Source organism: Nestor notabilis, unplaced genomic scaffold, assembly GCF_000696875.1.
Source record: "Nestor notabilis isolate BGI_N333 unplaced genomic scaffold, ASM69687v1 scaffold11836, whole genome shotgun sequence".
NCBI lineage: Eukaryota > Metazoa > Chordata > Aves > Psittaciformes > Psittacidae > Nestor > Nestor notabilis.
In genome coordinates, this window is record NW_009933347.1 from 76674 (window position 1) to 92547 (window position 15874).

The 15874-nt window shown below is 39.6% G+C and overlaps 1 protein-coding gene across 1 annotated transcript in view; it reads left to right on the forward strand.

Moving 5' to 3' along the window:
* The window catches only part of PEPD (peptidase D), a gene marked incomplete at both ends in the record, with an annotated part of 93517 nt that overhangs the window by 71837 nt on the left and 5806 nt on the right, over positions 1-15874 (forward strand). Inside the window, one exon of the mRNA XM_010016841.1 lies at positions 4310-4387. Coding sequence (XP_010015143.1) covers positions 4310-4387 — 78 coding nt within the window. The remainder of the gene's footprint in view (positions 1-4309; positions 4388-15874) is intronic.

Here is a 15874-nt window from a genome sequence, read left to right on the forward strand (position 1 = left end):
AATGCTAATGAATTATTCATTGCAGTGTTGTGGTGTACCAAGTAACCGTTTTTACAAAGGGGAAAGCAAAGGTTGAGTTGCATGCACAGTGCGTCCTGGTGACGCTACAGTGGATGGTACCCACTGGTAACCAGGCACAGAATTTCCAGGTGGATTCGGGTGGAGATGGAAGCATTAGTATCTTTGCAACCATTGCAGAAGCCATGGTCAGCTCCAACTTGATAATAAGACATCTTAGACCTAGGTTCAGGTCATCTTGACAGATGTCTCCAGGCAGATGACAGCTCTCAGCAGATGATTCCAGTGATTAAGAATAGCATAGTGCAGTAAAATGCCTTCCTCTATCTGAGGGTTGCCATATGTAAAGCTTTTTGGATAAGATTATGATACTTACTTAATCTGTTTTTCTTCCTTTCTTTTCAGTACAACTTTTAAAGTTTTCATATCTTAGATGGAAAATTGGAGAGAAGGCTGTTAGTGCTTCCTTCTGGATTGATTTTATTATTTAAATCATGATGGAAATAGATTGTTGTTTTAGTTAATGGTCTGTTGGTCTTTCTTTAGATGTTCTTAATGTAGAGTTAACAGCTGCACTCTTTGTAATGCTTGGTGCTCAGCTTACTCCTGTTCTGAAAGTATCACTTGCGTTCTTCCTCTTTGTCTTTTTTCTGATAATTTGTTTTCAGGATGTTTTCTGATCTAAAATGTATGTTGGGGACTTTTTTTCCTTTCCTAGTATCTGAATCTCTTCCTGCTGTTTGCACTCTCAGTGGTGTTAATTTGCAGATTTTCCACCACTTTGTGCAGTTCTTTCTGTAACAAACACATCTTTGGCACCAGTTAGAAGCAAACTATTAAAGGAATAATAACAGATTCACAGAAGTCTCTTGGAGAATTTTTCAGGTTGGTTGCCTGAAGGCAGACATTGGCCACCCAGCGCGTGGTGGTTTTCGGAGGTGCTGACCTCCAGGAAGGCAGCGGAGCTGCCAGTGATCCACACTTGCCCACAGTGCATAATTTTAAACCCTGACTTTGGTGCACTGATGCCAGGCATTTCAAGTGTTTCTCCTTGGGAAGAAAAGAAATAGCTTCTACAGGAAGGCTCATTTGCTTTGCCTGTGGCTGGGGGTTTTGTTTAAATTGTTTTGAAGCCACCTTGAAAGTTTAACTGAATCATTAGGAACAGTTCTGGCTAGCTGTAACATTTGCCTTGTGGGTACACACCACTTCTGTAACATTGCTCCTAAAGCATCTTTCCTGCCTTCATCTTGGGATGGACGTAAAGATGCTTCCTGTAGGAAGTTTGGACTTGTACCTCTTGGCCAGAACAGGCTGGAGGTGTGTCCACATCAGTGTTTTAATTTGGGTCAGGAGAGCATTTCTTGAGCCAGGTGTCCCACTTGTCCCCAGCTGCAGGGCTTTGCTCAGAGGCAGGGACCAGTCCTAGAGTGCACACCCTGAACTTCTTTTGGGTGAAAAACAGCTGGGAGAGCTTTCAGGGGCAGGTCTACTGTGTTTCAGTTGCTAATGGGTGTTCAGCACATGGGACCTGCCCAGAGCCAGTCCCAAGTGAATCCCAGACCTCCTCACCCCAATCACTTCAAACAGCCAGAAAACATGAAATGCATATGGTGTGTCTGTCTGGTCTTCGGCACCAACTGTGCTCTCTGTGGTATGATCCCGTTTCCTCGACAGAGCCAAGATGTGCGTGACAGATAAGGAGTCTCAAATGCCAAGAAAGATTGTGTGCTGTTAACGCTTCACTAACGGTGCTGAAAAACAGATTTTTCATGCATCTTCCGTAACAGTTGGTGCCGAACCTTAGAGAAATATTTTGTAAACTAAAACCTTTACGTTAAAATGTGCAAAAGAAATACCCCATCTTTGTATTTGCAATGTCTGTTGTTGAAAGCATTTGTGAGGTGCTTATATTTGAATATATGACTTGTTTATGGTATGATATGGTATATGACATTGAGGGTGCCAGCATAGGAGGATAAGTAAACAAGCTATCTGCAAATACATTAGCATGGAGTCATGCCCTTAAGCTTCATGATAATTTTTTAAAAGTTGATCATAAATATATGCATGTGCTAGTTGCTTCTCCTGCTTTATCCCCATTTTTAGAGGGAGATAAGGAATAGTATCAGCAGCTAAAATCCTGACACACTGCTGTGTGAGCATCTGTGTGCATGACAGGTATTGGGTTGGGGGTTTTTTTTAAGTAATTTTTGTATTTTAACTTAAACACCAAGCATGTGGGTTCACAAAAGGTGTCATGCATAGCACCAAAGTCATTATAGCTGCTTCCAAGTGCCAATCCACCCAAAATTGTAGCCCTCCAGCTGTGAAACAGTTCTTCAGACAGGAAATGATGCTGCTTTCTCTTGTCATGCTGATAGTCCAGCTTAGATAGGAGCCCTCCACGTGAAAGGAGACAGCTGAAGCTGCAAGCATAATAACATATTGCTTGGCACAGGAGGTCATTTTCTTTTGATTGCAGTCCATCACCCTATTACAGATCTCTTTTTTCAGACAGAGCAAACTAAGTTTGAAAGTGTCCTAGTGTGAAAAAACTGAGACTGTGGCCAGAAAGAACTATTCCACCAGTGCCCAGGAGGCAGGACATCTCAGAAGGAAGCTCACATCATGTCTTCTTCTTGTGTGCAAGCTTTATGGTGCCATTTTTAGTTACCTGCACAAGAGTCTAGGTTCCCAAGTCAGGCATCCAGGAAATCAAAAGTAGCCAGCTAGTAGCCGATTGCAAAACTGTGCATAAGCCATTGGACCAGCATCACAAAATTAATTCATTGCAGCCCTAATTCTGGGGGGGCTTTACATTCTTGATTTAACAACTTAATTTTTCCCTTTGGAGTGTGTATTATTTCAAGAAATACACTTTGTGTCTTAGAATCATTCCCAAGGAAACATTGTCCTTCACTTCCTTGTAAGGTAGTGATTCTTGAACGCTAAAAAACACTTAACAAGAAAAAACTTACTGATTTCAAAATACTACCATGATCCAGCCATCAGAAACTTAAAGCAGCCTCTACTTTCTCCCCCATCATCATTGCTTATGGAGTTATTATATCTGAATGACCAGTGATCTGTTAAGTATCTAACTGGTCACCAGTACTTAATGTATCTTGACTGTAATCTGTTTTTGGATACAGTGCATGTTTACTGTTTTTGTAATTACACATACCAGAAGTCTAATATGAGAAGTATATCAGGTGGCACATTTACTGCAGATACAATGAAAGATTCATTGGAATTGAGCCTCAGATTCCTTTCACATAGATACGAAGCTGTCCCACTATCACAACTTGAAAGAATCAAATTTGAGCGGGATGACCAATTGAGTTTTGATGAAAGGTAGAATACAGACTGGCAAGTCAACTGGGGGGTCTCTTTTTGAAGAGAGAAAGAGAGCATCTTTCTGAGGAGATTAGAAAAGAAAAATAGGTAGAGCTTGAGATCTTTGCCAGTCTTTTAATGTTTGATGGGACTGGGGCAGTATCAGTAGACAGAAGAGGATGCCAAGGCCAAATAGAAGTCACTGTAGATCATGGAGCTTCAGAAGCAGAGAACAAGGGTCCATCCTCTGGAGATGTTTTCCTGTGAATCAGCAGTTTAGTCTGGAAGGTTTCAGCTTTTCTTTGTAATACGGTTTTCAGTAAGAGGTAAGAACAGAGTGCCTGTTCCTGCTGCTGGCATTGTGTGTTGTGAATGCTCCCTGTGCGGTGTATCCGCTCCACATGTAACAGTGCCAGAGGTGAACTGGAGCTGTTTACTTGGATGGCTGAATTTTTCCAGTCCCAGTGACTCCTCAAGCATTTCAAACATGTCAGATTTACTCCAGTGGAAGTGAATTTTTTATGCCTTAGAATATTTAACCTCAAATTAAGGAAACATATCGCTTAGTAATTTAAAAAAATCCAGAAGGTAATAAATGGGTGTAAGTTGAATAATTACTCGTGCATAATTGCTTCCTTAACACTCTCATGGATGTGGGAAATATTTCTATGAACTGTGCCAAGTTCCTTCTGCAGAAACGTCATGTCTTGCAGCCAGAGTAGCAAAATGCCCTCTCCATACTCATTTCTGCTGAGCGAGCTGCAGGGTATGTTATTACAGCCTGTGCTGGGGCAGGACCTATGGCAGTTCTCACAGACTGCGAAATTTCATGCTTAATACATGAAAATGGTGATGTTTACAATGTCACATGTTTACGATGTTTCTTCTCATGTTGTGTGTGTTAATGTTTCTTCTCCCGTTAAATGTCCTGAATTTTCTTTTTGCCTGTCAGTGGGGAGAACTCCTCTGTTTTGCACTATGGCCATGCTGGAGCCCCAAATGACAAGACTATTGAAGATGGGGACTTGTGGTAAGTAAAAAGTTAGAGTTCACTGGATGTTTTTGTTACACTGCTGTTGTTCCCATACATGCATTGTGTGTACTTTTGGAGTTAATTAGTAAAATGATAGCTGTGTAATGCTGAAAGTCTAACTCTTCAAGATAGCATGTAATTTTTCATGCTAGACTTGTCTGGCTTTTTCCAAAGGTCCTATATACCTGCATCTCCAGGTGAAATAGGCAAGAGAGATTGTTTCCAAACACTTCTGTGCCAAAGGAACTTAGAATTTATTTTAAGAAATGGCTGTATTGGAAGTACAAGGGCAGTTGCAAAAGTTGGCATCTAAGTATCCCCTTGAACCTCAAGTCTCATAGTGGGGTGGAGGATCGAGAGAGTGTTGGCTATTTTTCAAGGATTGCATCAAATTGCAGTATGGATTAGATCTTCCAAATGCTTATATGCACCCAGACATCCCAGCCTGAAAGTAGACTTTTGAATGTGTACGGAGATCAAACTCAGTTCAGGTTAAGGCAGGGTGCTTCTTGTTCTGTATTATGCCAAAAAAGTTTAGCATTGCCATAATGCAGTTGCAAATACCATAAGTTTTTCTCTACTTACCTGTCCTCATGCTTTGTAGTATCACTGCAGGTGAAAGCAGGTGAATGAAAGCACCAAATAGATTGCTGTTGATGGAGAGACAAACCTAATTGTGTGGTGTGTAGCACAGCAGAATATGCATTTTGTACTTAATCTCCAAAGACTTTGGTCAAAAAGCATGCATTTATGAAAGTGCAGAACTCGTTTTGGAGAAGTTAATCACTGACATTCGGTGCAAGATATGTATTAGATTACTTTCATAGCACATGCATAAAGGGTGCAGGTATGTCTTTCCAGTTGCATGTAAAGGTATGGAGGAAAGCAAATTAGTATTATTATAGATAAGCTCTAAGGCTATTATGGAAAACAAATTGAATCGCGAAGTAAAAAAATACACCTTGTTGGCTGATGTTCTGGGTACATCTGCAGGTGCTGCAGAATGAACCTGCAGAACTACAGATAGGTAATTTCTTTTTAATACTGTGAAAACATTTTAAAAGCTTTTTGTATGGTAGTTTATGTATTATCTTCATCTGTGGTGAATAGTTCACTAAACCCATCAAATACTAACATTAATTTATTGCAGGACAATAGCTTTGACTTATGATCACATTGTGTTTGAGCAGGTAATATGCTGTGAGGATTTTTTTGATCAGGCAGGGCACACCAACATGGTACTATATTGGCTGTGGCATTCGATTAAATTTTCAAAAAATGTGTGTTCCTAGAGGAAATCTCATCATATGTTACTGAGAGGAGACATGCCACAGTGCATTGTCACATCCCATATGTAAAATTAAGGTCTTTAAATGGTGAGGGTGATAGTATTACTTGGAGACATCAGGGTGTATATATAGGACCTTTTTACTTACAGTCTCTGAGGACAGGTCAGTGGATGACTGAGGTCCTTTCTAAACTCTGAGAGCACATGCCAAGACTCTTTGCTAGCTCAGATTTCCTGCTGTATTGGCAAAATCTTTAAAAAATGTTTGACCTTTATTAGCCTCAAATATCTGAATGTCAGAAAAGCATAATCTACCAAGTACATTGATCACTTAAGCATTTCAGAACTACTGTACTGCAACCCTACTTTGTGACCATCTCAACCAAGAGAACAAGGTTTAACCCTCTTGCTGAAATGGTCCAGTTACATCTTTGTCTTGATGAGATGAAGTTTGTCAGGTATAAACTGGCTTTAGCAAATAAACGCTCCATGTGCATAAGCACACCCTTGCCATTCACGCTGGCTGGTACTCACGTAGCAGGCAAACTTTGTTCCACACAATTTTCTTAGTATTTTCCTTAAGTGAGAGTAAAGAAAGTATAAGAAAATGTAATTTTATTTGTCTAAAGACAGTTTGAAAAATAAACTCATTTTCCACTGTTCAAAAAACCTTGAGCTAGCATACTTCAGCAGCATACAAATTCTGACAAGGCACTACCTGGGTGGTTTTAATGTATGCTTTTATAAATTTCTAAATTGGGTGTAGGTGCCACGTGTATGTGCATACAGAACAGGTTATTAAAATGACAGTATGCTGATTTTTGTGTATATACTAGAGTTCGTGTATTTGGCTCTCAATTAAGCTTTTCAATAGCTGCTGAGAGCCCTCTGTTGGATAATCTTAGGAAGCCCTGAACACACGGAAAAAATGGCTTTACTTCTGGTGAAAAAGAGGTAGAAGTGTTTTAAGGGTTATTTCTGCTTCTGCCAGTATTTTGGTATAAATCTAACTTAACGATTCCCATACCTGTATGGAATAGAATTGGAAGATTGGGTACTTGGTATTTATTAAATTATTCAGTAGAATTTCATGTCTTTTTCTTAACATTATTTAGTGGATATGAATAACAATCACAAGCTTTGCAGAAATGGGCTGCTGAGGTTTTTTATGTATGAAGCAATGCAGTGCAGTAAGTGTCAGTAAATAAGTCAACAAACCACCTGAATACTAGAAAACATATTTTTGGAAGACTAGTGCTTTGCTTCTGTGCAACACTCAAGTGCATGCATTGTTTGCAATTTCAAAATAGAAGTTACAGGGATTTGGTGGTATTGACAGCAGATGATAGGCAAAGATACTTGTGGTGTTAGATTTTTAATTTCTTTTAAAGACTGTTATTCTAACTCCTCCTTCAAAAACTGTGGCAGGTTTAGAACAGCCTGCTTTTATGATATTCATTTTTGAAAATTAATTGACATGAAAAGGGTTTATTGCTTCTGTAAGAAACTGCTATGGAATTACATCTCTATTGCATCGTAATCCACATTTTGTACAGGTACAGCCAAAGATCTCGGTGCAAGACAGGAACATAAAGAAAATTTCTGACACTTCTTGTTAATATAGACTGTCTGGCTAACCAGGGCTGTAATTTATAGCCTATTAAATATTAAAACCAAAATAGCTAACTCATATAATGCATTATGATTGACGTAGAAAGAAATCAGTATTTTTAGGCAAGTTTGGGTATTTATTAGATATAGCACTTAACTGATATTGGTATTAAAGGTAAATATTGCAATTACAGCAATAGAATCATGGAATCGTAGAATAGTTAGGGTTGAACATTTAAATTGTATGATCAATGTGGTCTAAACCAAATCCTTTTCCTTAGCAAGTGTCTTTTGTCTCCATGGTCAAAAAGGTCATGCAGATAAATGGGTAGGCTGAGCACCTTATGAGTCTCAATTCCAGGCACTCAACCCTTTCACTCGGTATCAACTTTAAATAAAATCTTCTACTCAGAGTGCTGCAGATCGCAGCCTGCAGTGATGATGTATGGCCAGGCTAATGTACAAATACTGATTTTCTTCTGTCATCTTAAACCTGTGACAGCTTGGATTGAATTTGAGCCCTAGACAGAGGCTTCTCAAGATATTGCATTACTCACTGTATGCCAAGACATCTGCTGTTTCTGTAGTGAGGCTGTAACTACATTTTGTAATATGAAAAGTGGAGTCATAAGCGAAAGTGCTTGTTGTAGTCTGCAATCTCCTGCCATGTGCACAAGAGTCTCTTCATCAGAAAATAACCAGCCATGTGCACAAGAGCCTCTTCATCAGAAAATAACCAAACCAAATTTTCCAGGCTTTTTTTGAGCCATCCTCCCACCCTCACCCCCCACCCCAGTCCAGTTAGGATAACCAAAGGTCTTTCAAAGTTTGGTGGGGAGTAGAATGAAATTAAAAGTTGCTATTCAAGAAGAAAAACAAAATCCAAAGCAGATAAATTCAAGCAGCAAAGATCCTACGCACTACTGTGCATAAATCCAGAGCAAATGAGCACCTGGGACTCATCTCTCCTGTTGCAGCTATTTTGCCTTTGTCTGTACTATGGAGGGAGATTGGTTTGGTGGTTAGAGCACCCTCGTGGGAGACAGAAACCTCTGGTTTCAGCTCTCCTCAGACTGATCTCTGACTTTGGCTGGAAGTTATGACTTGACCCCGGGAAATAGCATCTGTGAAAAGTTTAGTCAAAGCCAGTGTGTTTCTTCAAATAGCATTGGTCTCAACAAATCAGCATCTGCCTTCCAAGAAATGAAAGCATCTACTTACTTAAAAATGAGGGAAGCAAGTCACCCTCAGTCATTCCTTCTGTCTTCTGCCCTGCCCTCCCAGTGCTGCAGTGTCGAGCCATACCATGGCTGTCACAGGGAAGGAGAATACTGGCCATCAAGATACATAGGGTGCAGCAGAGGAAGCCAGGGGCAAGGCAAATGTCCCTTCTCACCTTGTGCTTTGGTAGTTAATTGTAGGAACCATCAGAGGTGCTGAACCTGAAGTGTATACTTTACATTTTGATTTTGGGAAGGTATTTGGGAAAACGACAGTTTATTGCATTCAATTTGCAGCCTAGTGGTTCATGCAGCCTGGCTTTGTGGATTCTTGGCATTGCCACATGCAGAAGGCACATCTGGAGCTGATTGCTTTATTGCAGTTGATCAGCAGGGCTCCTGCAATGTCTGGCAAATAGAAAATACTTCTGTGATCTTAAAATAAAGATTGATTCTTCATGATGAGGCTCACACTTAAATAATAGAAATGTGAGAAAATAAGCCTGACCCCAGATGTCACTGAAATAGATATGCCTATTACCTGAGATGGTTTTCTGTAGGTGTCATGAGTTACAGGTCTTGTTTTTTTTGTGGTACCCGACAAATGTGTCTCAGTGAAAATTCAGCACTTAGTAAGCAAGTTCTATTGGCAAGTTCACTGACCTTCAAGCACTTCATGACATTTTGGAGAGTTAGTTGGTCCATTCTGGCTTTGCAAAATACTGAAAATAATCACCTGTTCTGCTGAAGCACACAGCATTTTTAACGATTTGAGATGTTTTCTTATGTCACAGTGTTAAGGAAGGTCTGACGATGCATGGCTGTCCTGGTCGCCTTTCGCCATGCATGGGCAGGTCCCTGCTAGGAGCATACTTGCCAGTGGGGCCCAAAGGCCGAGTTCTGTCTTCTGCGCACACCCCAAGGGCAGTGGGCACTTCAGTATACCCGCCTGCTGGTCCAAGGCCCAGCACTGCACGAGCGATTAGCAGGGGATACTAGTCCTCCCTGGAGTGGTGTCCAGAGTGTAATTTATTAAGAGGGCTGAGTGAAAGCATAAATAGGGGAGTACAGCGTCAACTGCTTGTCAAGTGCAGCAGACCTCAGAGAGACCATGAACCTTATATTCACAGTGGGGTTGTTATTTATAAACTAAAACTAACTTTAGAAGTTCAGATGGAAGCAGGTTAGATCATGAGGTGCTGTGTTCTATTTTATATGACTGTTTCTTTTAACACTCTCAGATTTAAGCTTACTGATTTCAGTGAAAGCATTGGGAAGAGTTCAGTATCCTTAGTGAAGCAGGATGTTTTCTGCTGCAAAAGCTCACTGCTGTTCCTATGACCTTCTGGTGATGGTAATAAAACAAGTTTTACCTGCAAATAGTTTTATTGCATTCAGGTACCAGAACATAAGCATTAGGGAAGACTTTGTTAAGTGTCACAAAGTCAAACACATCTGTCATAAAAGTACAGTCTTAGCATAATGCATGTATGTTAAATGTTTTAAACATGTCTTGGCTGTGTTAGCAGGTATTGTTATTTGCTTAGTCAAATAATAGAGCTGGGAATATGGAATGCAGTTTAGTGTTGCAAAAAGACTTTATCAGAATTATTTAACTCTGAGTAATATTTCTATTTCTTTCCTTAATATCCTAATGCAAATTTAAGGTATCAGAATAATATTGACACCAGGGGGCACTAAAAAAAAAAACTTCCACTCTCTGGAAGGAGGTTATGATTATCTCATGTTTTGACTTTGGTAACGTGGTGTACTTCCCAGAGCAAAGGCCTAGCAGCCTTCCAGGAGCACTGCCTTTATGTGTATAATGTACATTCCACTCAAACTGTGCTAAACTTGGGTTTGTTTCCTCCCATTTGGCGCTTGTGTGTATCTTTTAATAATTTTTTTATTTATTATTATGACTTCTGGTGCTGTCAAAAGATCTGTTTTAACTTCTAGTGCTCATCTTGTTGTTTCAGAAGCTTTGTTCATCATAGGGAGGTTTTTTGACTGCAAGTACAGGTTGTTGTGAGAGGTTCTGGATGAAACAGAGAGGGGGAAATGCTAAGTGTTTGGTGGTTTTTACTTTTTAATTACTCAGAAGACACGAAGGGCAGTTTTCAGGCTTCCTGGAGTAGTTGTTCATTCCAAGGTAAAGAATATTGCAAAACTAAGTTGCTTATTGCAAGAACTGATCAGATTTCATGGTTATTCATGAAGACTAATTCTTCTATTAGGTGAAAGAGAAGTTACCTTGCTAAGTTTACTTCTTTGATCTAAAAGTGTAATGTATGGTTTTCTACAATCAAAAGGTTTGTTGCTCTCTGATAAGCAATGTACATTTATCTTTTATATGTAGACACAATATGCAAATGCAGTATACATATTGCATTGAAACTATATCAACATATTTACCTGACTATACAGTATTCTTTGTAGAAAATGCACTATTGTCTTTTTTTAGGAATGAGTAAGTGTATAATGTAAAAGGACTTTTTATGATGACTAAGTGGCTGTCATTTATTTCAGGAAAATATTGAGAAGACTTTCAATAAAACTAAAAGACTTAGGTGAGCTTGAAAAACGTATACTACAAAAGATGATAGAAGATTGCTGTGACTTTTCCAAACTTTTTTGGCATTTGCACTGTGTTTTATCAAATTTTATAATACAAATGCCAGTCTTTAAAACAAAATTCATTTGTCCAGGTGGGGGCAATGTTGCATTAAAAAGCAGGAACTGACCAATCTTTTTGCATCAGATAATAGAAATCCTCCCTTTTCCACCCCAAGTACTTCATTGTCTGCTATTAAAACAATTTATCCTACGGAACAAAATACTGTATTTATTACTTTTTGAAAGCACTGCTATTAAGATCCCAGGATATTAATGTGTCAGATGTAAATGCTCAACTATTTATGTGGCTGAGACTAGTATTTTCATTTGGCCTCATGCATTTTTTTATGCATTTTGAAGTTCAGTGCTGTAATAATACGCAAAAATTATGGTTAACTTTAACCTCTCAGTCTGCAGTTTTGAAACAACTTGTTGTTGGTTATGGTTTTGTTTCTAATAATAATAATACGAAGTACATTGCTACTACTTACTGGTTGATTGCAAAATCAACCAGCTATCCATTTCTGAAATAATTCCTTTGGCTTGATTCCTCTGGTTTGATTAATATTTACTATTTTCATCAAGTGTAGATATTTTTCCTTTTATTGGAGTTAATAGACTATATTAATTTTATGCTAATGTAGAAAAATTGAATTTGATTAAAAATAGAAAAATATACTTGCTAGAATTAACAATAATTTTTCTCTAATTGAATGTTTTCTGTTGGTACTGGTTAATTCAGACTATGAGGTTGCCTGCTGTCAGAAATGTATAAGCCTTTTAACCAATGCAGAAGTTGCTAAGTATTAATAGTGTGTTTGCTGTAACAAATTTTAGCTTTCCTTTAAGTTCTGTGTTATGGTCTGCCTCCTAATTTTATGCTCTCTATAGCATACGTGAAATGTCATTTTAATTGTCACCTGCAAATGGGTTTTATCTGTCTTAGTTTCAGCCTAGCATTCCCAATGTAGTCTGAAAAAAAACCAAGAACGTGAGGTTGCTTTAGCTGCTGTTGGACTGATTTGACTAGGGTGGTTCATTGCTAAAGAAAACAAGCAGGGTAAAAACCTAGTACTTTTTTAATGGCTGTTGGTTTAATACTGGTAATTTATGCCATTCAGTGTAATTGACTTTTTATGGTGGTCTTTGTTAATACAGATACACATGAAGTATAATAGAAATACTCTTGATATGTGTTGTTTATCTTGGATGGATTTTGGTAGCAAAATCTTCCTCCTTGGTCTTAGTGTTAGGAACTCAACTGTATAGGTCAAAATGAAATTTTAGAGGGAGCCTCCCTGGCTTTTAAACCACTGTCTGGTGCAGAGGGAAGTCATGGTTAGTTTACGACACCCTCTTTGTGTATCCCCCCTGAACCAGACATAATTCCTAGTCCCTCTTGGGTCTTCTCTTGTGTCTTGTCAGAAAACCACTTGTTAATGATGGAGACACAGTCTTGCAAAGTGGGGGCCTCAGGAGGAGTCCTTCTACTGTAATACTGCTCCACATCTAGGCTGAGCCAATTTAGGTCTTTAAGGCAAGAATATTTCTGATTTCAGTTGTACATTGCTGCACTATAATTTCAACCTGAGGTGCTGCTGTGAAGAGTAGGTGTTTCTTCTGAATAGAAAAAAAAACGTTCTTCCTGGTGAAATAGCATGCTTGACAAGGGAATGGGCAGCCTCCTTTTATGAAATACTGGTTGCTGCCTTCATTACTGTGCACTTGGCTTGAACATCTGGACCTGTCCATGGAAAGGCTAACAGCTGTCTTGTCTGGGTTTTTGCATTCAGCTGTCATCTTCTGTAGAGTACTCTGAAACCCTGTCTGGTGGATTCCATTTGGGAACTGATAATTTGGAGGTTGCTTGAACAACCCCAAGAACTATAGGATATTTAAAAGACCTGAATGAACCTGTAGCATTGGACGCTAGCCCAGATTTTATCATGGAAAAAATTGTGGGTTATTTTACATTGATATGTGTGTGTGTGCATGCACACATACACACATAATAAAACTTGACAGTATTTACAGCAAAAATCAGTAAGTAAGGTTTGACACTTCGCCTGCTCCTGTGATCTCTGGTGGTTGGTTGTCCAGGCTGGGGAAGGCAGGGCAGAGTATCCAAAAGCAGCTGCTGAAAGCTAGGGCTCTTCAGTCCAAATGTTAGCACCTAGGAATGGTGGCCCACATTAGAAGTATAAAATTTCTACAGTTCACTTCTAAGTAGACATCAAGAAATTGACTGGTTTAGTTAACTGCGAAATTTTAGTAACTTGAAAATGTAGCTGTGTTGCTGTTACCCTGTGCTATCTCCCATGCTGGTGAGAAGCTAGTGAGGTTTGCTGCCCTCAGTTTGATTGGGAAGTCCTCAGCTGCCAATACAGGTTTTTCCTAGCACACTCCCTTCTCTTCCCTGCAGCTCTGACGTCCTCACTCCTTGTTTGAGCAAGTCAGCTGGAGATGTGAATGCCCCAGATACTCCTTTCCAATGGGGAGGTTCCTAATGAATGGAAACTGGCCAAAACTTGGGGTTTGCCACCATCTCTGTTAGATTGACTTTTCAGCAAAGAATTGTCTTTGCTAAAGAGAGTACTGTTGCTTATTAAAAACGTCTATTAAAAATGGGTAATAATTAGGATAATAATGCCAGGAAAAAATCACCCGTTCAGCAAAAAGACAAGTCAAACAGGTAACCCTTCTGTCAGAACTTTACCTGAGACTATTCCTGATCTCTGGCATATTGCCTGCATGGGACTAGCTAGCAGAGGTGTTACATAGGCAGTGCTGACATTTTACCTTCTGCATCTTATGAAGCATCCATGCTGCAGCTTCCTCCTCCTAACCCAGCCATACTGGCTTGGTGTTCCCAATTCTTTATCTGTATGCAGCACTTCTGTATTTAGAGACATCCTTCTGCTTACCAGAAACACTGGGACATGGCACCTGGGGGCAAATTTGGCTGTGAATAAGCCAATCAAAAGTTTTTCTGGCTCTTTGCTTAGGCAAACCTAATATTTTTAATAAGGCATTAATACAAACTGAATGAGGGGGGAAGAGGGATTATACTTGATCATGAAAGTTGGTTTATTTAGTGCAGAAGCTTCAGGCTGTTGTCTTAGATTTCTTCAAGAGATAAATACTATAAGCAAGGGACTCCTCCTTAAGCTGTGTGTGAAAATAGCACATAAAATCTTACTAGAACACGTGGGTGTTTACTGAACCGGCTCTTACGTGCAGCTCAGTTGGTGAATTCAGCGAGATTGAGATTTCATATCCTGTGAGATTAATGCATATGAAGGTCTTCTGCTTGGCTCAAATCAAGTGAGAGAGGACACTCCCACATACTGTTGTTAGTTGGGGAAAGCATTTTTTCTGGGCAGTGGGGATGGAGCAGCGGAGCAGAGGAACATCTCTACTGGGGTGGCTGGGCATACCTCCTACTGCTGCTCACCTCTGCATCCCACTGCTGCTGTGAGAAAAACCCTGAGCAGTGCAGGGCACCAACACCTGCAAAATGGGTGGTTTGGGTTTTTTTTCTTCGCTTGCTTTCTCTCTCTTTTTTTAATAAAAAAAATCCAGTCAGCTCAAACTTTTGTATATTCTTCTTACAGCCACTTAAATCTCTGTAGTTGGTGTTGTAGAGGTTCAGGCCTGCAATCCTCTCTCTGTCAGAATTCTATATAGACAGATATTTGATCTTTTTTTTTTTCCCCACACCCTCCTCCTATATCAGCAAAGCATGATGGCATATCTTATCTTCTGTGGAAGAAGGTTGAGACAAGCCTCCCATTATCTGTGATAGTCTGGGAAAGCCTTAAGTGAGATCAGGGGTACAGAGGGGCAAGGATGGGAAAGCACGGAGAATTTTAGACACGATGAAAAGGCACGGATGAAGACAAGCACAAAAAAGATGAGGCCACATAGTTTTGTGAGTTGCAGCTGGATGAAGAATAGTCATGCAGCTGTTTCATGTGTCTGTAATTGCATTACCTGTGTGGGCTACAGGATCTTCTTTTGAACAGGAGGCTTAAACAAAAACTTACTGTTTTCTTGTGAATACCCAGAACTCCATTTCCTATACAAAAAATATTCTCTACCATTTTCCCAAGTTTACTCTTTGATGACAGGAGTGCTAACAACAAAAAGCTGGCCTTAAATCAGCAAGCCAAAACTGGCTTCAAGACAGAGCCAGCACAAGCTCTCTGTGTACCATGTCAGATGGAAGGTGGTTACCTCTTAAAAGCAACATACCTCTTAAAAAAACCTCCCCGAGGATGGTAGGACTTTATACTTCAGTTCTCTGTTGGGGTTTGCAATGTTATCTTACTTAGTGTTGCTTTTCTAATTGATAGCTCTTGGCTAGTCAGGATGCAAGTGGATGAAAAAGTGTGTGTCACTTAACTCTCCATTTTCTTACTTGTGATACCATTTACCATAGTTCATTCTTGTGGTCTGGTATTAAACCACCCTATTTCCAAATCATTTGGCATATTTCCAAAGATGTATCTCATAGAAATGCTGATACCTAGTTCCCTTAAGCTTGAAATTGCCTTAGATGGGTTCAACCAAACAAATGGTCAGATTTTGTTAGAGCATGAATACTTTAAGATTTAATTGCTGCATGAAGTATAAAGCTTAGAGCCCTCTCTGTGAACTCAGAGCAGAGAACAGTGAGATCACACAGAATAAATCTCCAGCTGGAGATGGCTTGATTGCAATAAGAGGTTGTGCGTGCCTTTATTCCTG